The following is a 22,436-nucleotide window of genomic DNA, read 5'->3' as shown; positions in this document are numbered from 1 at the left end:
ATTAGAATTGTACATTTTCCAAACCAGGAGAGAATAGATACAAGAAACGGTAATCAGATGGGGAAAATCCAAACTGAAGCAGGAAGTGTGAGTATGGGGAGGCAGGGAAAGTGAACAAGTATGAAGCACACGAAATAAGATGACAGAAGGAAGGTGAATGTATCACAGTGACATTGAAATCAGGGAGCTGGCAGTGCCAGTCAGGATGGAGATACTTAAAATGAAACAGAATCTAGCACTACCTATTTACAATAGGCTCACCTAGAACATAAGGCCGCAAGAGGTTGCAAGTAAAAGAAATGATGAATTGAGACAAACACTAACAAAAGAATGCTGAGGTAGTTATAGAAATACCAGAGAAAATGGATTTTCAGACAAAAACATTACTAGGGAACAACTGGCTCGTTACATAATTTTAAAAATACACCAGGGAGTCTTAAGTAGACACATGCATGTGTGCACAGGCACACACACACACACAAATCAGTAAAAATATAGAAGATTTGAAGAACATAATTAATCGTTGGCCACACAATAGAATTCTGAACCTAAAAATTAGGGAATATTCATTCTTCTCAAGTTCGGGTGGAACATTTATAAAAATTAAATACTAGCCCATAAATCAAGTCTCAGGAAATTTTACAGAATTGCTATATTAATTATACTCTGACTACGATGAAATTAAATTATATGTTAATAGCAATGAAATAAAGAAAAAATCCCTCATGTATTCAGAAACTTAAAAACTTAATGCCATTTCTACTAAAGTCCCACCAAGGGGCTAGTACTATGGCATAGCAGGTTAAGCCTCTGCCTGCAGGCACTGGCTCCCTATATGGTCTCCAGTTCGAGTCTGGCTGCTCTACTTCCTATCCAGCTCCTGCTAATGACCTGGAAAAGCAGCGGAAGATGGCCCAAGGCTGCTTTCCCAGGCCATTAGCAAGAGCTGGATTGGAAGTGGAGCAGCTGGGACTCGAACCAGCACCCATATGGGATGCCGGCACTACAGGTGGCAGCTTGACCCACTATGCCACAGCGCCAGCCCCAGTAAGTCCTTTTAAAAAAGTCCCACTAAAGTTTTATACAGAATAGACAAAATTATTTCCAAATTTACATGAAAAGGTAAAAGTACTAGAATAACCAAAAAATTTCAAAGAAAAAGTAGGAGGACCAGTCTACCCAATTATAAGATGTTTTATAGAGCTACACAAATTGAGATGACATGGCATTGGCAGGGAGATAGGCCCACAGATCAAAAGAACAGAATAGAGAACAGAATTAGATCTACACAAAAATCCCAAAATTTTTGATAAAGGTGCAAAGGCAATTTGATGGAAGAAAGACAGTCTTTTCTACAAATAGTGCTAACGTAATTGGTCATCCACAGGCAAAACTCCATGAACCGCAACACAAGTCTCATTCTGTACATAAAAATTGATTCAAAAGAGATCACAGACTTGATTGTAAAGCATGAAATGATAGAACTTTTAGGGAAAAAATTGGAGAAAATATTTGAGAACTAGCATCAGGCAAAAATTGCTTAGATTTGGCATCAAAAACATGATCCATAAAAGCAAAAATTGATAAACTGGAATTCATAAAAAATACTTTTGCTTTACCAAAAACCCTGTTGAGAAGATGAAAAGAGGGGTTGATGCTGTAGTAAAGTGAATTAAGCCACTGCTTGCAATGCCAGCATCTCATATCAGTTTCAATTCAAGTCCCAGCTTCTCTGCTTTTGATCCAGCTTCCTGTTAACATGCCTGGGAAAGCAGCGGATAATGGCCAAGTACTTGGGGCCCTGACGCCTGCCTGTATTGGGAGATCAGGATCTGGACTCAGCCTGTCCAGATCTGGTTATTATGGCCATTGGGGAGTGAAGCAGCAGATGGAAAATCTCTTTGTCTCATCCTATTTGCTTCATCTTTTCTGATGCTCTGTCTTTCAAATAAATAAATAAATCTTTAAAATTATATAAATTTTTAAAAAATGAAAAGAAAGACTAAAATTGAAGAAAAGATTTTCAAGCCAAATTTTCAGCAAAGGACTAGTAAATCTCAAATCTCAACAATAATAAACTTAATTAGAAAATGAATAAATGATAGTAACAGGCGATTTGCTAAGAGGATAGATAGAGGGCAAATGAGCACATATGAAGATTCTTACTATCATTAGCCGTTGGGGAAATGCAAATTTAATTCACAATAAAAATATTAACATACAGTCATCATTATAGCTAAAATAATAAATTTTGACAATATCAAATGCTGGCAAGGATGCAGATAAACTGGATTATTCGGACTGTTGGTGGGAATGTAAAATAGTATAGCTATCCTGGAAAACAGAATGGCAGCCTCTTAAAACAGAAAGAAAGGAAGAAAAAACAATATAAAGGAAGGGAGGAAAGAATCTCTAACCATGCAAACGCCACATGACTCATCAATTGCACTCCTGGACACCTAGTCCAGAGGAACACACAGGTTCACAGGATTACCTGTACACAAACCTTCATAGCAGCTTTAGCCATAAGAGCTTCAAAATGTAAACAACTTACATGTCCTCTTACGGGTCAGGGGTGAAACAGGCTGTGGTAGGTCCATATGATAGATTATTACTTAGCAATAATAACGAACAAATGATTGAGAAGGGCAACAAGCTGGATATATCTCTGGAGAATGAGGCTGAGTGCAAACAGCCAATCCCCACAGGTTAAACACCGTATGGTTCCAGCTATACGGTATTCTTGAGATGACAAGATTGCAGGACCTCAGAGCAAGGTTGAAGGGGCCTGTGGGAAGCTGTATCTGAACAACACAAGCATCCTGTAAGGTGACTTCTGTGTGTTCACTGTGTGAGTGTCAGTGTGACAGGAGCTACCTTCACGGTAGCAATGTAAGGACTCCAGAAATCCGCTACTCCACAAAAGCAGCAAGAGCACTGGCGGAAAAGAAATGTTAAATCGCCATTTTCAGAACTCTGGAGATTAACCAAAGGCTCTAACATCTGAGGAGCATCTATCCACACACACACACAAAGTGGCTGAATTCCAGTAAGAACCACAAGCTCCGTGGCATTTTAACTTGCTCCATTCCCGCTTCTTTCTCCTCAGTTCCATGGTAGCCGTGAAAATCAGCTAAGGCGGCAGTGCCTGCTCAGGGCACAGGGGTTGGAGTTTCCCAAATGCCTGTCTCCGAGCGTTGTTATTTGATCTGACTGGCAGTTCCACGGAAGCCAGAGGGCTCCCAGGGCCTGCCTTTACTTGGGCTGACTCCCTTCCCCGTGAGCAGTTTTTCTCTGGAGTGTGAGTTGGAAACAATCAGTGGCAATTGTTCTCAGGTGCCCGAGGTGATAGTGTTGAGGCAAAGAAGTTGACAAAAAGTTTAAAAGGAAAAACTGGGGAATAGGATGTTTGTAGATATGTCTGAAAAGTTTCAACATATTCCTGAAAGTCCAGAAGGCCACATGCATGTTGGGTTCCTGCCCAGGGCTGTGTGCTGCCCAGAAACAAGACCCGGACTAAAGCAGAGCCGTTCACTGGGAGCTGAGGCCTTGCACGGATGCCCTAACACACACACAGAGGCAAAGGCTGGGAGACTCACTAATTCAAGTCAGGAAGAAAATGTCTGTCCACTCATTACCTAATCATTACGATCTGCTAGACCACTGAGACACACACAGATAGTTAATTTTAAGCCCAATAGAATTATGTGCAAGTAGATGACCCTAAGTGACCAGGTGTGGCTTCACCCCCTGGCCAGCACTAGCTTTCTTGAGCGCCTCTCCTGGGACGCACCAAACTAACACCACCATGTATCGTAAATGATGGCCTTCATTGAACAACTGCCAACTGGACAGACTGTCTACACCTTCAAGCCTGCTTTACCCCCGGCAACGTGGTATTCTACACGTCCACATGACCCCTCTCTAATAAGCAGCCACTGCTCACTGCCCAGTGCCCACTGTCCGGGTGGGCTGCAACCTTACTTCAGACTCTGTGCTGTCCTTTCTACAGAGAAAGTCTTTTCTGCCTTAACTGGTCATCTCTGCAACTTCTTCAGACCCTAAAATCCTAAACCTCACACTAATCACTAAGCTAAGCAGGCAGAGACTATAGTGGTCATACATTTAAAATAATCCATACTTTACAGAATTAGTTCAGGAAAATAAGTAAACAAGTAGCAGCAGCAACAATAACAAATTCTGAGGAGTAGCTCCCTATTGATTTCCAGAATTGCCATGTTATATTACTTTAAGTGTCTAGTTTTCAACAAAAATTTGTGAGACATATAAAGAAACATGAAAATACAGCCTTTACACAAGACTGTGTGTTGGTGGAAGACGGTGAAACAGCTAATAGAAACTTCTCTTGGGTGGCCTAGATGTTGGACATACCAGACAAAGGCTTTAAATCTGCTATTATAAATATGTTCAAACACCCAAAGGAAACAGTATCTGTAGAACTGAAGGAGAGTGTTATGTCTTACCGAACAGAAAATGTTGGCAGAGAGACTGAATTATAGAAGAGGACCCACTAGACATTCCAGAGTTGAGAAGTACAATAACTGCAATACAAAATTCATTAGTGGGGCTCAACAGTGGATTCGAGCTGGCAGAAAGAACAACCAGCAAACTTAAAGCCAGGTACACTGAGAGTCCTCATTCTGAGAAACAGGGGAAAAATACTAAAGGGAAACTAACTGAGCCTCAGAGACCTGGGAAACACGAAATGCACCACCATACACATGGTGAGAAAGCTCCACAAGCAGAGGAAAGAAACAAAAAGAATAGTTAAAGAAATAACGACCCAAACTGCCCAAAATTTGTGAAAAGCATAATCTACACATTCAAAAAGCTCAACATACTCTGGATCTGATAATGGATCCACACCCAGACACAGCATACTCAACCAGTTAAACGTCAAGGACTAAGTAAGAAAGAATCTCTAAAGCAGTGCGAGAGCAGTGATTCACCACGTGTAAGAACGTAATTACAGGCATCTGAAGTCAAATTCCTGTAATTATATTATTGTTTTAATGGGATAGTTGGTTACAAGATGTGTGAGGGGTCACCAAGAATCACCCCAAAACCCAGTGATCTGTTAAGAGGAATCACAGGACTCAGGTTGCAGCCGTCCTCAAGGCTATGCCTATACTGGACCAATGTAGAGCAAAATCAGCAAAAGGGTGTGGCACAAGGGGCAAAGCCTGGCCCAAGGTGAGAAAACCAGGCCCAGGCTTCCCTGAGTCATCACATAATTACCTTAATAATGAGTTGTGACAACACACACTAAATTCTACCTACCAAGGAAGCACATTAGAGAACCTGCTCACGATTTTTACTGGAGGCTGGTCACACTGGTACTGCCTAACACACTGATACTGCCAAAACTTCAGGATTTCAGATGCTCAGCATAAGCCCAACTATTTGTATAAAGAGTTTAGACCCAGTGAGTGAGCCACTCTTATCAGTTAAGGTGGTGAGAACCCTTCCAAATCCAAGTTTCCAGATGGCAGCTATGCGCCAGTTCTGTTAAGCAGGTGTTCCATAGGATGGCATCAGACCTGCCAAGATAACTCTTTTCTGCCTATTGTCTATTCTCTCTGTCATACTGAATCGGAAAGTTAATTTGCTATAGCCACTTTTTAGTCCTTTTATTTAATTCTAAAATAATATCATTAAATTAAAAATATATTTCATATTAATACTTTTGAAATTACACAGTTTTAAAGTCAAATAAGGTGAGGCTTAAAAATAAAACCAGGGGTGGTCCTGTGGTGCACTGATTGATGCCTTGGGATGCCTGCAGCCCATATCAGAGTCCTGGCTCAAAGTCCTGGCTGCTCTGCTTTTGATCCAGCTTCCTGCTAATGCAGACCCTGGAAAACAACAGATGATGGCTCAAACATGTGGCCCCCACCATTCACATGGGAGATCTATGAGTTCTGGGCTTCTAGATTTGGCCTGGCCCAGCCCTCACTGTTGCAAACGAGCAGATGAAAGATCTCTCTCTGCCAGTCTCTGTGTATCTCTGGCTATCTTCCAAATGAAAATAAATCAAAAAGCAATAATAAATAAAACCAGAAACACTTGCTTCACTCCTATTGTTGCTCCTCTAATCTAAAAGCAACTATTTTAAACTCCAGCATTTATTTTTATTTATAAATAACTTGCATTTACTTTTTTTTATTTTAAGCTTTTTTTTAAAAAAAAGATTTATTTATTTATTTGAAAGGAAGCAATGCAGAGAGGCAGAGGCAGAGAGAGAGAGAGAGAGAGAGAGAGAGGTAGGTAGGTCTTCCATCCACTGGTTGACTCCCCAAATGGCTGCAATGGCCAGAGATGGGCTGATCCAAAGCCAGAAGCCAGGAACTTCTTCCAGGTTTCCCACGTGGGTGCAGGGGCCCAAGGACTCGGGCCATCTTCTATTGTTTTCCCGGGTCATAGCAGAGAGCTGGATCAGAAGTGGAGCAGGAGGGGCCGGCAACGTGGCTCACTTGGTTAATCCTCCACCTGCGGCACTGGCATCCCATATGGGCGCCAAGTTCTAGTCCTGATTGCTCCTCTTCCAGTCCAGCTCTCTGCTGTGGCCTAGGAAGGCAGTGGAGGATGGCCCAAGTGCTTGGGCCCCTGCACCCACATGGGAGACCGGGAAGAAGCACCTGGCTTCTGGCTTCGGATTCGCATAGCTCTGGCCGTAGTGGCCATTTGGGGAATGAACCAACAGAAGGAAGACCTTTCTGTCTGTCTCAATGTCTATAACTCTACCTGTCAAATAAAGAAACAAAATTAAGGAAAAAAAAAAAAAAGAAGTGGAGCAGCCAGGTCTCAAACTGGCACCCATATGGGATACCAGCACTGCAGGTGGTGGCTTTACCCGCTACGCCACAGTGCCGGCCACTAAAAAGTTTAATTATGTACCTATTATTAAATCTATCTCCAAACTCTATCAGTACTGAAATGTATATGGTTATCTATCCATCCCAATTGTGTCTGGAGCCATCTGTCTTCCCACACTAAGACTTTCACTCGAGGCCTGCTACCCAGTTCTCCCTGGGATTTCCCTTCATCATCACCATCATCCTGGGTGTATCTTAAAAAAAAAAAAAAAAAGATTTATTTATTTATTCCAAAGTCAGAATTTACAGAGAGAGAGAGAGAGAGAGAGAGAGAGAGAGAGAGAGAGAGAGAGATCCTCCAATTGCTAATTTACTACCCAAATGACTGCAGTGGCTGGAGCGGATCTAGTATGAAGCCAGGAGCCAGAAGCCTTCCCAGGTCTCCCATGTGGGTGCAGAGGCCCAAGGACCTAGGCTGTGTTCTGCTGCTTTCCCACACACACCAGCAGGGAGCTGGATCAGAAGTGGAGCAGCCGGGACACGAATCAGCACCCTTATGGGATGCTGGCTCTACAGGTGGGGGCCTTAACCACGATGCCACAGGGCTGGCCCCCGGGAGTATCTTTTGCTGGGATTCCATTTCCTGGATCCCATCTCTTTTATTTTTCTTGGTTCTTTTTTCTCCTTCATTTCTGTGGAAAACATTATCCAGTTTCCTCCCATGAAAATACAGACAAATGTTATGGGATTCTTGCATGCCTGCAAGTGTCTTTCTGCTATTCTCACACCAGACTTCTGTACTGGAAACCACGTTCTCTCGGAATTTGGAGGGATTGTTCTATTCTCGCACGGCTTCTTGTCGTGTGATCTGCTTTTTCTCTCCAGAAGCTTTGAGGAGTCTTCCTTCTTCTGTCGCTACTGTTCTTAGTTTACATCTTCTTGCAGTCATTGTGCCAGGGCCCGGGAGAGCCTTCCGTCCTGGAGACTCACTGTCACCATTTCTGGGAATTTTTTCATTCTTGTTCTAGAACTAAAATGGGTATTGGGCCTTCCTCAAATTCTCTTTTCCTTCTTATTTTCTATCCCCTTCACCTGCTTTAACTCTCCCATTATAGACTTTAAAAATCGTTCATGTTTTTAATTTTCAAGATTTTGTTGTTCTTTTCTGATCCTTCTTTCTCTTCTTCTCTTCCCTCCTGACTCTGTCTCTCTCTGTCTCTGTCTCTCTCTCTCTCTAATGGCATCGTGCTTCTTCATCATGGATGTTGCTCTGAGGCTTTTAGAGACTTTTATTTAAGATTTCTTTGGTTCTCTACTATGTCTGGTTTTTTTGTTTTAGGCTTTGACCTTCATGAAACTTTCATTATACATCTGTTTGTTTTTGATTGTCTATTTTTAGATTATTTATTTATTTAAAAGGTAGAGGTAGAGAAAGAGAAGGAGAGAGAGAGAGAGAGAGAGATCTTCCATCTGCTGGTTCACTCCCCAAATGGCTGCAATGGCTGGGGCTGGGCCAGACTGAAGCCAGGAGCCAGGAGCTTCTTCGAGGTCTCCCATGTGGATACAGGGGTCCAAGTATTTGGGTCATCCTCTGCTGCTTTCCCAGGCATATTAGCAGAGAGCTGGGTTGGAAGTGGAGCAACTGGGACTGGAACTGGTGCCCATATGGGATGCCAGCACTGCAGGCTGCAGCTTAACCCGCTGTGCCACAGCACCAGCCCCAATTGTCTATTTATTAAGAAGTGATAATAAAGCCAGTGCCGCGGCTCACTTGGCTAGTCCTCCGCCTGCGGCGCCAGCACCCCAGGTTCTAGTCCCGGTTGGGGTGCCGGATTCTGTCCCGGTTGCTCCTCTTCCAGTCCAGCTCTCTGCTGTGGCCTAGGAAGGCAGTGGAGGATGGCCCAAGTGCTTGGGCCCTGCACCCACATGGGAGACCAGGAGGAAGCACCTGGCTCCTGGCTTCGGATCAGTGCCGTGCGCCCGCCGCAGCGTGCCGGCTGCAGCGGCCATTGGAGGGTGAACCAATAGGAAAGGAAGACCTTTCTCTCTGTCTCTCTCTCACTATCCACTCTGCCTGTTCTGCCTGTCCAAAACAAACAAACAAACAAACAAACAACTCTGTTGGGGGAGGAGAAAGGCTGAAAGTGACAAGCTGAATGTTCTACTGAGGGGTGTTCCATAATCCATAGTCATAACTAGGTCTTTTCTCCATCTTCAGAGAGGAATCCTGGTATTCTCTCATATCCTCTAATCCACTGCTTCTCAAAATTTAAAATTTAATGTGGGTGCCGGTGTGGTGTAGCGGGTTAAGTTTCCTCCTGCAATGTGGTATCCCTTATTGGTACAGATTCCTGTCCCTGCTGCTCCACTTCCCATCCAGCTCCCTGCTAATGGCGTTGGAAAGGCAGGGGAAGATGGCCCAAATGCTTGGGCTCCTGCCACTCATGTGGAAGACCTGGATGAAGCTCCTGGCTTCTGACTTCTGTATGGGCCAGCCCTGTCTATGGTAGCCATCTGGGGAGTGAACAAGTGGATGGAAGATCTCTGTCTCTTCCTCTCTTTCAAAATAAATAGTTCTTAAAAAAAATAAATTTAGTGTGTGTATAAATCACCTGGGAGGAATCCCATTAAAATGCTGATTCTGGTTTGGAAGGCCTGGGGTGGGGGCCCAGATTCTGCGTTTACAACCAGCTTGCAGGGGTGCCAGTGCAACTGGTTCTTGGGCAACAATCTGGGTGGCCAAGTTCTAATGTAAACCTGGTCCTGGTGGTCTACAAACTGACAGAGGGAAGGCGCAGGAGCTCTAAGGGTTTTGATTCCTGCAACCTGTTTTTTCAGCTCCCCATTGGAAGCAGCAACTGTGAGAACTGCTTTCATGTGGTTTTCTCTCAGCCCCTCCTGGACCACCAGGCCCCAGCGATTTACATCAGCTTTCCCTTCCTTATCAGCCTGGGAACAGGATGTGCAGCTTCATTTCAGTTCCCAGGCTCCCTGCGACACTGCAGTCCTCTCTCTATTGGTGTCTCATGTGCTCAAGTCCAGAATATCTTCAGTTCACTTTCTGGAGGAGGCAAATCTCATCCGCTGGTGTTTCTCTCATTCTCTTTGTTCTTGTAGATTTTATTATCTTGTGGATATTTTTTTAATCCTTTCCCACTCTATCAGTGAAGCTTGGGAGCGAATGAGGATAAATTCGTGTGCTCAAACCACATATTTAAACAATCTTTTACCAAACTTTTCCAAAAGTATTCTATTTATTATCAACTATCTTCTGCAGTGTAGAATGCAGTTTATAAATTGTTTAAATCTGCCATCATTTTGTTGTTTTCTACTTTTTCCACTTTTACTATATTTTCTTTCCTTGTCTCCTTTTTGACTGAGGTTTTTTTTTGTTTTGTTTTGTTTTTTGTTTTTTAATTTTTGACAGGCAGAGTGGACAGTGAGAGAGAGAGACAGAGAGAAAGGTCTTCCTTTGCCATTGGTTCACACTCCAATGGCCGCCGCGACCAGCGCGCTGCAGCCAGTGCACCGCGCTAATCCGAAGGCAGGAGCCAGGTACTTCTCCTGGTCTCCCATGGGGTGCAGGGCCCAAGCACTTGGGCCATCCTCCACTGCCTTCCCGGGCCACAGCAGAGAGCTGGCCTGGAAGAGAGGCAACCAGCACAGAATCCGGCGCCCCGACCGGGACTAGAACCTGGTGTGCCGGCGCCGCAAGGCAGAGGATTAGCCTAGTGAGCCGCGGCACCGTCTTGACTGAGTTTTAAAATTGTTCTTTTTTCCCTCTCTTCTACAGCTTTTGAGTTATATGGCTTTCTACTCAATTAATAACTAGTCTAAAAATTGCAACAGGTATTCCTGATCAACTTGTGGTAACATTTTCTCTAAAATAAACAACCGCTATTCTGTACATTTTGATAAGTTTTGACAACCTATATACCGACTATTTCTCCACTACAGTAATCAACCTATAGGGAAAGCAATCTTGAAAAGATTAATCTACAATTTGTTAATTGTTCCTGCTCTCTTCTGCCTTTTTTTTTTTTTTTTTTTAGATTTTTATTTATTTGAGAGGTAGAGTTACAGACAGAGATAAAGGTCTTTTATCTACTGGTTCACTCCCCAAATGGCTGCAACTGCAGGAGCCAGGAGCTTCTTTCAGGTCTCCCACGTGGGTGCAGAGGCCCAAATACAAAGAGGAGCAGCCAGGACTAGAACTGGTGCCCATATGGGACAGCGGTGCTGCAGGCGGGAGCTTTAGCTCACTACACCACAGCACCGACCCCTATCTTCTGCTTTTTCTGCCTGCAAGACTCACCCACTCTGTCTAGCTCGTCAGAGCTCTTTTCCATTCTGTAGATTGGACTCTGCCTGATTCATGAGTCACTAATACAAGGCAGTTAGATCTTTGAAACTCAGTTTATTGAAATGTGCTTTGACACCCTTGTTTCCTTGTTCATGCTGGTGGCTCAGCCTGGCCCACACTCCCTCTGCCTGCTTGCTACTCAACACTTGCCCAGGCTTTAAGGTGGGACTCGGAACGCACCAGCTTCACAGCCTTCCCTCCCCTCCAAACTTGGCCATTTTTTGTTGTTGTTGTTGTTTGTTTTTTGACAGGCAGAGTGGACAGTGAGAGAGAGAGAGAGACAGAGAGAAAGGTCTTCCTTAGCCATTGGTTCACCCTCCAATGGCCGCCGCGGCTGGCGCACTGCACTGATCCAGGTGCTTCTCCTGGTCTCCCAAGGGGTGCTGGGCCCAAGCACTTGGGCCATCCTCCACTGCACTCCCTGGCCACAGCAGAGAGCTGGACTGGAAGAGGGGCAACCGAGACAGAATCCAGCACCCCTACCGGGACTAGAACCCAGTGTGCCGGCGCTGCAGGCAGAGGATTAGCCTAGTGAGCCACGGCGCTGGCCTTGGCCATTTTGCTTGCCTCTTTCTTGAAGCACTTGCACTCTGCCAGGTTTGTTATTCATGTCCTTGCTTTCTTCTTGTGATTAGGTTGCAAGCCTGAGAGCTTATCCTTTGCAGCTTTGTGGCCTTTACTTACCAGCAGCTCAGGAATAATTATTGAATAGACATGCATTTTACTTTGACCACAAAGGCTCCAGATCGTGAGTTGATTGCATCATTCCCCCAATCTTGGACCCTCACCGTGGAGAGAGCTGTTTAGCAACCCACCCTTTACCACCTCCTGCTTTGCCAGGGTTATGCCAGCATCGTGAAAACCTCTGAAGTTTGACCTTAGATCCAACTTGGATCTTATTTGTCATCAGATTGTTGATTTGACCTCTGATTTGACCTTTCTTTCCCTTCCTCCTTCTCTACCACCTCTTCCATTCTTCTGGCTCTGCCCTTGTGTTTCTGTGTGTAATTACCTAAATTCTTTCTGGTTTGCCTAACTCCCCAGCTCTAGTTCACCACACACACACTGGGGGTAATGAGAATACTATTTAATGCACTGATAAATTAATAACTTGCTAAATTAAATATGGCATGCTTATTGGACCTAGCTTTCACATACGCCCACAGTCTCTGGATAATTACCTCCTGCACATGTCCTCTGGTTCTAGAAGCAGACACATGACCAGACCTTACCAGAAGATCACCTCTCTGGCCACAGCTACTGGTTCAGGATGGCTGAGCCTGCAAGAGATGGTGTCCTGATGACGTAGTTTGAGTCCCTTGACTTGACCTTGCTTGAAGCTGGATGCACCGCTGAACTCCCTGGTTATGAAGTCAACAGATTTCCTTTATTAGTTAAAGTTGTTTCAGTTAAGTGCAATAAAGTTTTAATAAATAGCATTAAGCATAGTACCTTGAATGTGTTAGATACTATTTTTATTATCCTTATTACCTTGCCATAACTCCTACCCAGTTCAATCTTTTCTTTCTCAATGTCTACCCATATAGAGCAGCTAGAAGTTTTTTCTGGCTTGCTTCTTGCTTGCACACTACTAAAGGCAAGGGAAAAAAAATTCTACTATGCATATGATCACCAGACTCTTCCTAGGTGGAGATTTTTGTTGTTATTTCCCAAAGAAACATATATAGTACTGGACTCACAGTTGGTGGTCAATAAATATGTTTTGGAAATAAATGAATGGATGTAATTTAAAAGGACTGATATTCTATTTAGGACTTTTTGTTGACCTAGCTAAATTTCTTCCTAAGCAAACTTTTTATTATTAAACCATTTTCATGATAGCACAAAAAAATCACAATGCTTCCCCTCTTCATTCCTCCCAACTCTGGGAATTCAGAATTCTTTCGGCCAAGTGTCTAAGGAATGAATATTCTATTTAAAATGAGTAAATAATCAGTCAAGGCCTATTTTTTCATCATACATATTTTATTTATCTGGAGGGTATTGAATCTGACCTTTCAGCAGTTTCTTGTCTTGGTTCACTAGTGACATTAGTGATGCACAGACAAAGACATCCTGAGATGCAGAGAAAAAGTATGTGTAGGGGAGACATTTTTGGTGTTTATGTTTCTTCTTTTGGTTCTAAACAGTCAAACATTCTTCTATTCCAAATAAGTTAGTTTCCACTGAGATGAAGGATGTTACAAAACAACTATTTGAAATCAGAGGTCTGTGCCTTTGTTTATTAAATTTAATTGCTGTATGGTTTAATGGAAAGGCCAGGGGCTGGTGAATTAAACTCTTTAAAATAGCTAACGATTAAAGTGAATTAAATTTAGCGCCTCTGGGATTTCTGATACATGTTCCAAATTTGTTTTTAATGACATAATTGTTCCATGTTACATTTAAGATTACATCAGAGTGAACTGGTTATGTGTGCAGCTACGCTAATAGAAACCAATTCCAAATTTAAAAAGTGAAAGTGAGGACAATGGCCATGTTACCCCCCCAAAAAAAGTAACAGCTGAAAATGGAAGAGAAACATGTAGGCTGGACACAGTTTTAATATGAAAGCTCTAGGCAGAAAAACCCAGAGATCTCATGCATTAGGATGGCTTAATGCATTTTCAACAGTATTTAAACCATTATTTTACTTCTAAGTGTAAGTCAGCGCGTTCTCTCCAGATATTTATTCACTTATTTTAGTGGAAAAAGATAGCTCCCGATCACATAAGTGGGAATGGTGTTAAATAAATTTTGACAACACCTATCAAGAAATAAAAGGTACTAGTCATTTGCATAAAGAGTAATATTTCATGTTTTAAAAGAACAAAAAAATCAAAGTCTTGCTTCTGCTGGTCTTATTATGTTTTTTTAATTCTTAACTAAAAGTAACTGCAATATTCTTTCATCTCTGGGGCTTTCCCTTCTACAATTAATCATCTTTTCTTCCACATCTTCCTTCCAAATGCCTATTCCCCCTAGCTTTGGAACACTTGACAGTAATTCGTACTATTTCATCTTCACAGCTTTCAAAACATTGCCCTGCCCTGGCTTAGCTTCCCATGCCACTCCTTTCTTTGTAAAACTTGGTGAACTCCAGTGTTTTTGCACCGCTCTTTGCCAGATGATGCTACCATCGACTCAGAAACTACCTTTGCAACGCAAATTAGCTTCCATAATCTAGCGCAATCAAACTTGAAAACTCTATGTTTAAACCCCTTAGGATAATGAACACCTATCTTTCAACAGCAGCAGTACATTCATTGTAAACATTTCCAAGACTTGGACCTCAAGACTTTCTCCTTCACCGTCCTGTCCCTAGAATGCAAGTCCTTGATCATCAGAACCCAGCCCGGTCTCCCCAGCCACGCCAGCGGCGCAGGCACGGGAGACCTTTCAGAAGTCATCCCGCTTCTCATGTAGAGGCAGCCTAGCCAGGCGTCCTTTATAAACATCACTCCAAGAGGTGCTTAAGTCTCAGGAGGTAAGCCTTGCAATTCATAGGCTAAGGGGCGGGAGGGCAGGTGGCAAAGAAGTCCTTTACCCATTTTTTTTTTTTTTTAATTAAAACCGAAGCCAGTTCGATTACTTTTGCAAGTCTGAGCTGCCATTTGCCAAGCATCTTGTCGACAGCCGTCCGGAGTATTACATTAACCGACTCCTAGCCAAATCAGGTTTTAGGAGAAAGTGTTTCCCGTGCTTACATTGACGAACGAGTTACCAGACGTCCTTAAAAATCGACTGTCAAACTTTTCTGTTTACTCTCCTTAAATACAGAAGGGAAAGGGTGGCACACGACTAAGGTCCGTTTCTTAGCGGATGTCTGGTGCGGAGCCAGGCGCTCACCTGGACACAACAGAGGCAGGGCTTTCCCGGCTGGCCTCCCTGGGGGAGGGGCTGGACAGCGCCAGACCTTTGTCCTCGGGACCTGGACAGGGGCGGGGGTACCTTCTGGGAGTCACGCAGGCACCTGCATCCCAGGAAACCACGGACCCGCTTTGGACTTCAAAGGCTGCCCTGGCTTAATCTTCGGTGGTGCCCTCCAGCTTGGGGCGGGAGTTTGTCACCCCAACCTTAGCTGCCTCGCCCGCGGAGACCCGGGAAGGGGCGACTGGCCATTCTAAAGAGTTAGGGGTCCCCCCTTCCCTCCACGCTCTCGTCAGGCGCGCGGGGCGGCTGGCATGGACGGGGTGAGCCGGGGCCGCGGCGGGCGCAGACCCGGTTTCTGCTCGGTGCCCCTGCCGCGTCCGTACCGCCACCGTGAGGCCGAGCCAGGGACGGTGCCCCGTGGCGGCGGCGGCGGCGGCGGCGGCAGCAGCGGCGGCTCCGCGCTCCTCTCCGCGCCGCCCCGGCCGCCGCCGCGCCGGGGACGGGCGGGGGGATTTTTCTCCCGTTTCCCCCCTTTCGCGCTCTCGCTCCTGTTCAGCGGGAGAACCCGCGGAGCCAGGGAGGGAGCGAGGGAAGGGGTGGAGGTGGCGGGGGGGAGGCCGGAGGGGCGGATCCTGCCTGGGGGCTGATCCCTCCCTCCCCTCGGCCGGGCTCCGTGGCGGCAGCGGCGGCGGCGGCGGCGGCGGCGGCTCCATTCCCCCTCCTCCCCCGGGAGCGGCGGCGGCGGCGGCAGCCGAGCCGGGGCCCCACCGCGGGCCGGGAGGGGGCACGGCAGAGGCCGCAGAGATCGGCGCGGGAGGAGGCCGCGCTCCGCTCCCCGGGCCGCGCCGATCTGCTCGGCGGCCGGCCCTCCCGAGCCCAGGCGCCCCGAACGGTGTGGGGTCGGGCCGGCGGCTGAGGTAATGGGGGCGGCAGCGGGACCAGACAGAGCCAAGGAGCGGGCAGCGGGGCCTACGGGGACCAAGGACTGCGCGGGGCAGGGAGGGGGACGACTGGGGAAGCGGGAGGCTCCCTGAGCGGGGCGGAGGCGGCGCGAAAGCTCTCCTCTGGAGCGAGGGCGGCGGCAGGGAAGGAGAAGGCGGGTGAGGGGGGGAGCTGAAAAGCAAGGACCCCCTCCCGCAGCCGCCATCTTGTCTCCCCCCCGCCTCTGGAAGTCGAGCTGCCAAGCCCCGCCCCCGCCACGTTCTCCAATTGGCCAGACTAGCGGAGAGTCCCGCCCCTTGGTTGGCCCTTGGTTCCCCAGTTCCCCCTGACGAGCAAGTCAGGCGGCCAATGGGCACTCGGCTCTCTGCCTCGCTGGTTCGCTGGCGCTCGCTTTCTCTGTCTGAGGGTCCGATTCCGTGTCTGTCTACTGCGCTCTCCTCCGGTCTGAGGAGATGTTATTTCTCCTGTTTCCTCTTTGAGGGCCCAAAATTCTTCTGGAAGAGGTGCCCCTTAAATGGGCGGGAGAATCCTTGACTGGGGGTTGTGTGGAGTGCAGGGGGCACAGTCTGATTGCAGAAACTCCCTGTTCTTGGGAGACCCAGGGAGGGGGGATGGGCAAGTGGGGGCCCTGAGGGGACCGAAAAAAATCTCTAGAGAGGTGTTGGAAATATTTCTGGAGGAGGTGTGTATGTTCGAAGGACTATGTAGGTTGAGAAACTCCCGCCAAAAAAAACCCTCATCTAGACTGTAAGCTCCATGTGGGCGAAACGTGTCGGTCTCCCCGGCGTCAGCCCCCTCCCTCCGGGTGTGTGCTCCGCGGGGTCCTGAGGCTTGGTCCGGAGAGCTGGGGCGGGGCGGGGGGCTGCCGAGGAGGGAGCGGTGGGGCGGACCGTTGGGTGGCTTAATTGAAGGCAGGGGCCCCTCCGGTCTCCGGAGACTTGTAAGTTGGATGTTCTCACCTCTGCTCGGAGCTGCTTGCGTTTGGCGGGCTGGGGAATAAAACAGGTCTCTTGGCCCAGGCTGCCTGGAGGACTTGGCGTCCGTAAGGAATCTGGAGGCCAGGCGCCTCTGGAACCCGGACAGAACTGCTGGGCTGATTCTGTTTCCTTTGGCTCCGAGTGGAGTGGATGCCTGCCTGCCTGCCTGCCTGTCCTCGGCCAAATTGTGTTGTTTGTTTGTTTGTTTCAGTCACACTGGGAGTTTGGGAGGCCTTTGAAAGGAGGATGTTAATAACACCTTATTAACAAATGGCAACCCTGAAGAGGTAGATTTTACTGCCCTCATTTGACTGGTGGAGAGTGGAGGTACAGAGAGGTTAAGTGGCTTTCCCTGAGTCACACAGGGCCAAGGTTAGAACCTAGGTGGTCCTCAGAGCCTCTAGATGATGGCGTCTTTGTGATATTCTTACCTCCCAGTGAGAAGAGTTGAGAAGCTCTGTCACTTTCTAGCTTGGGTTAAGTCACATCTTTGTGAGCTTCTGTTTCTTTGTAACAAACGGAGAACATACTTTGTTTACTACTATTCCTCAAAGTAGTGGTGAGAAATACTAAAGGAAAATATATCTGTAGTTTGTAAAAGTATGCAAAATTATCACCTTGTACATTACAGATGAAGGTGGTAGAGCCTGCAACCAAGGTGACAAGTCTGTTTTTCCCTTTGAAATCGTCCCCTGTCCATGCCCTTCCAAATCCCTGTCCACTCTGTGGACCTTCCCAGAGGTGTTTCTTGGTGGTGATGTCTTTGGGGAGAACCTACCTCAGCGCTGTATGAGCTTCTTGTAGTTCCCTCCATCCAGAGAATGATGTGGGCATTTTGCTGCCCAAGAGTAGATTGGATTTAAGTGTTTTGGGAAAGAAGGTTTTTTTTTTTTTTTTAAAGATTTATTTATTTATTTGAAAGTGAGAGTTACACAGAGAGGCAGAGAGAGAGGGAGAGGTCTTCCATCCGCTGGTTGACTCCTCAATTGGCTGCAATGGCCAGAGCTGCGCTGATCCGAAGCCAGGAGCCAGAGCTTCTTCCGGTCTCCCCATGTGGGTGCGGGGGCCCAAGGACTTGGGCCATTTTCCACTGCTTTCCCAGGCCATAGCAGAGAGCTGGATTGGAAGTAGAACAGCTGGGTCTTGAACCAGCACCCATATGGGATGCCAGCACTGCAGGTGGTGGCTTTACCTGCTACACCACAACGCCGGCCCCAAGGAAAGAAGGACTTCTGAGATAACTGCACTGAGAGTTTATCTTGGCTACTGGGCCAATCACCTTGGCCTTAAGGCCAGTGAAGTTCCCCCATAGGCTACTTGGTGTTTGAGACATCTCTTGGAGCTTCTCCCACAGCTTCCAGGGTTTCTGCCTAGAAGTGTCCTGGGTAGTGCATCCTGGGTGCTGCCTTTTGCAGGGAAGGCATGGCACACTGTGGTTTGAAGCCCCTAGATCACGTGTATTGAGTGTTGTAGTCACCTTCACTGCTGGGGAGATCCAAGAGATAGGATTTGTGAAATGGTAAATGACGGGGAGGGCTGTAGACCTGTGAATTTTTGTTGCTGCAAATGGGCCCAGTGTTCGTATATAGAACTGGGAAGCGGATGCCGTTCTTGTTTTTCTTCTTTTCTGGAGCCTTAATTAGCCTCGTCTTTTCCATTGTTAGCTCGCCACAGCCTGGTGAACATAAGCAGAACATGTGGGTCTTTGCCTGTGTCACGTTGTAATGGTCTGTTTATTTTGCTGTCCCTTCAGGCGGACAGAGCTGCTTGAGGGCAGGGATGCTGAATGTTTAATTTCTCCTCTCGTTTAACTTGTACTTATTGAGCTCCAAGTGCTGAGGGTACAGCCCTGAGCAAGTCAGGCGAAACTGCCTCTCCTCAGGGAGCTTACATTCTAGTCGAAGGCAGCAGACATTAAACATAATCAACAGGCAAGTTACGTGGTGTGGTAGCAGATGGTGAGTGTTACAGGGAGAAATAGGATGAAAGGTAGCTTGCTGGTGGGGAGGCATTTGCAGTTTTAGATAGAATGGTCAGAGAAAGCTCACCGAGAAGTCACGTTTGTGGAAGGACTTGAAGGCCGCATGGATGTCCGTTGAGGGGCTGGTTGTTCACACAGTCTTCTCGGTGGCCGCTTGATCACATGGAAGGGGGAGTGGGTACAGGTGCATGTGAACTTCCAGCTCACGGTCTCCTGGCCTTCTCTCCTTAGGCCTGTGCCTTGGTTCCCAGGGGCCATGAGGAAGCCTCGTCGGAAGTCGCGGCAGAACGCCGAAGGCCGGCGTTCCCCATCCCCCTACAGTCTCAAGTGCTCACCCACCCGGGAGACCCTGACATATGCTCAGGCCCAGCGGATTGTTGAGGTGGACATTGATGGACGCCTGCATCGTATCAGCATCTATGATCCACTCAAAATTATCACTGAGGATGAGCTAACTGCCCAGGATATCACTGAGTGCAATAGTAACAAGGAAAATAGTGAGCAGCCTCAGTTTCCCGGCAAGTCCAAGAAACCCTCGTCCAAGGGCAAAAAGAAGGAGTCCTGCTCCAAGCATGCATCTGGAACCTCTTTCCACCTCCCACAGCCCAGCTTCCGCGTTGTGGACCCTGGCAGCCAGCCAGAAGCACCCCCACTGCCTGCAGCCTACTACCGATACATTGAAAAGCCTCCTGAGGACCTGGATGCAGAGGTAGAGTACGACATGGATGAGGAAGACCTCGCCTGGCTAGACATGGTGAATGAGAAGCGGCGAGTAGATGGACACGGTTCGGTGTCAGCCGACACATTTGAGCTGCTGGTGGACCGCCTCGAGAAGGAGTCGTACTTGGAGAGTCGCAGCAGTGGGGCCCAGCAGTCCCTCATTGACGAAGACGCCTTCTGCTGTGTGTGCCTGGACGATGAATGCCACAATAGCAATGTCATCCTCTTCTGTGACATCTGCAACCTGGCCGTACACCAGGAGTGCTATGGTGTCCCCTACATCCCCGAGGGCCAGTGGTTATGCCGCTGCTGCCTGCAGTCCCCCTCCCGGCCCGTGGATTGCGTTCTCTGTCCCAACAAAGGGGGCGCCTTCAAACAGACCAGCGACGGGCACTGGGCCCACGTGGTATGTGCCATCTGGATCCCTGAGGTCTGCTTTGCTAACACTGTGTTCCTGGAGCCCATCGAGGGCATCGACAACATCCCGCCGGCCCGCTGGAAACTAACCTGCTACATCTGCAAGCAGAAGGGGCTGGGTGCAGCCATCCAGTGCCATAAAGTGAACTGCTACACAGCCTTCCATGTGACATGCGCACAGCGAGCTGGGCTCTTCATGAAGATTGAGCCCATGAGAGAAACCAGCCTCAACGGCACCATTTTCACAGTGCGCAAGACTGCCTACTGTGAGGCCCACTCGCCGCCAGGTGCGGCCACTGTGAAGAGAAAGGGTGACTCCCCCAGAAGCCTCAGTGAGGCTGGGGATGAGGAGGGGCTGAAGGAGGGTGGTGGGGAGGAAGAAGAGGAGGAAGAAATGGTGGAGCAAGAGCAGGAAGGCCAAGGCCAGGGGGTGGGCGGCCCTCTCAAAGGAGCGCCCAAGAAGAATAAGGCAAATCTGAAGCAAAAGATCAAGAAGGAGCCCGATGAAGTGGGCCGAGACACACCCTCCACTGTCCCCATGGTCACTGTCCCACAGATACCCTCCTACAGGTGAGCCTTCCCGGAAGAGCTCCTTAAGGACTTGTGGTTTCTCTTGGGCTGGCGTTGGCCCTGGGTCACGTCTTATCTGTGCCACCAAATTTAAACTTCTCCTGTGGATCCTGGGCTTACCTGACCTGGTTTGTGGTTTTGATTGTTCTTTTGGTTTAAGGTGAAATAACACACTTAGGTTGCTTAGAAACTCAGATGACATGGTCTCTATAGCAGTAGTTTTTGGCAGGGGCACTAAGTGGCATTTTGGGCAAGGTAACTTTGTCATTGTTAGAACTTGAGCCATGCATTTCCAGATGTTTGGCTTTGCTTGTCTTTGTAAATGCCAGTTGTAAATCCCCGTTCCAAATTCTGTTCTAGGTGACAAACCCAGACACTCCCCACACAGGTTTCCAAAAACTCTTAGAACTAATCCCAGTGCAGAACCACTCTGTCAGGGCCAATATGGGTGCCTGCTGCTCTGTCTTTGCTGTGATAGGGACTTTGCATAAGGGGATGGTATGGGGAAAACCTGCTATTTCTCCTCTTGAGAAGCATTAGATTTAGGGGAAAAGATCACTCAGTTGAACTATGTAACAGTCCCCTGGGCCCCCCATTAAATGTGTGTAGAGAAACTGTTGAATGTGTTTAAAACCATCAGGGAGGTAGCTGGAACTGCTGGAAAAATGGGAGCTTGGCAGAGAATCAAGAGACAGGCAAGATTTTCAGTAAAGGCTCATTGCAAGGGTCATGTCATTAAAAGGTGTACATTGTTAGAACAGGAAGGAATCCTGGAGATTATTCATCTAATGTAGTCCTTGCACCTTCTCCCACACCCCCAGATGAAGAAACTGCGGCCACAGGAGGTAAAGTTGTTTGCTCCTTTTTTCATTCAATGAGATATTTATTGAGTACTTACTATATGCCATGTCCTGTTCTAAGGGATGGAACTGGGTGGAAAGTGGCAGACCCTGGACCACAGTCTGGGGCCCATGAAGCCTCTAGATTATTTCCTGCTGCCCACCTCTCTTGATGGGAAGAGTAGAGGGAAGAGAGTCTTAGAGGGTACTGGGAAATGAGTGGCTTGAGGGTACCAGGCAGCCAAACTTGCCAGGCTGGGAAGAAAACACGTGAGCAAGATGGGAAAGGGGACGCTCTTGTGAGCCATGGACCAACTTGGAATTTCAGCAACTCTAAACGTGTCAGAGAGCTGTTCTAGGCTACTGCTTTTCTGAGGGAAGTGTGTATTTGCCTAGGCCACATCTGTAGGGTGGTTATGCCCTGGGGCTAGACTCTGGTCTTGTCTGTTCTAGATGCCTCTTGCAGAGCTGGTAGAGCATGCTGGCTAAGAACCAAATGAACCTGTGTTTGGATCCTGCTTCTGTCACTTAGTGCCCATGTGACTTTTGGCAACATGCTTTACTGCCCTCAACCTTAGTTTATTGATTTGTAAATGCACCCAACACACAGAGATGAGAGAAGTAAATGAGATAATATAAGTAAAACACTTAGCACAGTGCCTGGCAAATAGTAAGTGCTCGATAAATGGTGGCTACTGCTGCTGTTGCTATTTTATTATTATTATTCTCTTCCCTACCTGCACAATTGCTGTTGGAACTCTCCATGGCCAAGAGGTTGTAGAGGGAGGGGCTGCCTGCATCTGGGCAGGTGTGCTTGGCATGGGCATTGGTGGGGAATCTGTCCTTTGGGAAAAGGCCTTAGGACTTAATTTCGTAAGCTTGGCTTGACTGTGGAGAGGAGTGAGGCCGAGGTGAGCA

General features: G+C 47.3%; 1 protein-coding gene and 1 non-coding gene across 7 annotated transcripts in view; one reads left to right on the top strand and one right to left on the bottom strand.

Moving 5' to 3' along the window:
• Window positions 1-15,557, bottom strand: part of LOC127493201 (uncharacterized) — a 46,458-nt gene extending 30,901 nt beyond the window's left edge. For all 3 annotated transcript variants that reach the window (XR_007923284.2, XR_007923286.2, XR_007923285.2), the window contains exons 1-2: window positions 15,049-15,557; window positions 12,432-12,560 (exon numbers count right to left, since the gene is read on the bottom strand). This is a non-coding gene — a transcript (uncharacterized protein). The remainder of the gene's footprint in view (window positions 1-12,431; window positions 12,561-15,048) is intronic.
• Window positions 15,558-15,739: 182 nt separating this feature from the next.
• The window catches only part of BRPF3 (bromodomain and PHD finger containing 3), a 36,671-nt gene continuing 29,974 nt past the window's right edge, over window positions 15,740-22,436 (top strand). For 3 of the 4 annotated variants that reach the window (XR_011388693.1, XM_070074151.1, XM_002714658.5), the window contains exons 1-2: window positions 16,215-16,517; window positions 19,204-20,679. Coding sequence is in view for 3 of the 4 variants with exons in the window: in XM_070074151.1 (XP_069930252.1) it covers window positions 16,363-16,517; window positions 19,204-20,679 (1,631 nt within the window). In the remaining variant the exon portion in view is untranslated. Of the gene's footprint in view, window positions 15,990-16,214; window positions 16,518-19,203; window positions 20,680-22,436 lie in introns of those variants that run through there. The other variant, XM_070074150.1, reaches the window with a different exon arrangement.

This window comes from Oryctolagus cuniculus, chromosome 5, assembly GCF_964237555.1.
Source record: "Oryctolagus cuniculus chromosome 5, mOryCun1.1, whole genome shotgun sequence".
NCBI lineage: Eukaryota > Metazoa > Chordata > Mammalia > Lagomorpha > Leporidae > Oryctolagus > Oryctolagus cuniculus.
Note: the sequence above shows the minus strand (reverse complement) of the source record. Positions and strands in the feature narration are given on the sequence as shown.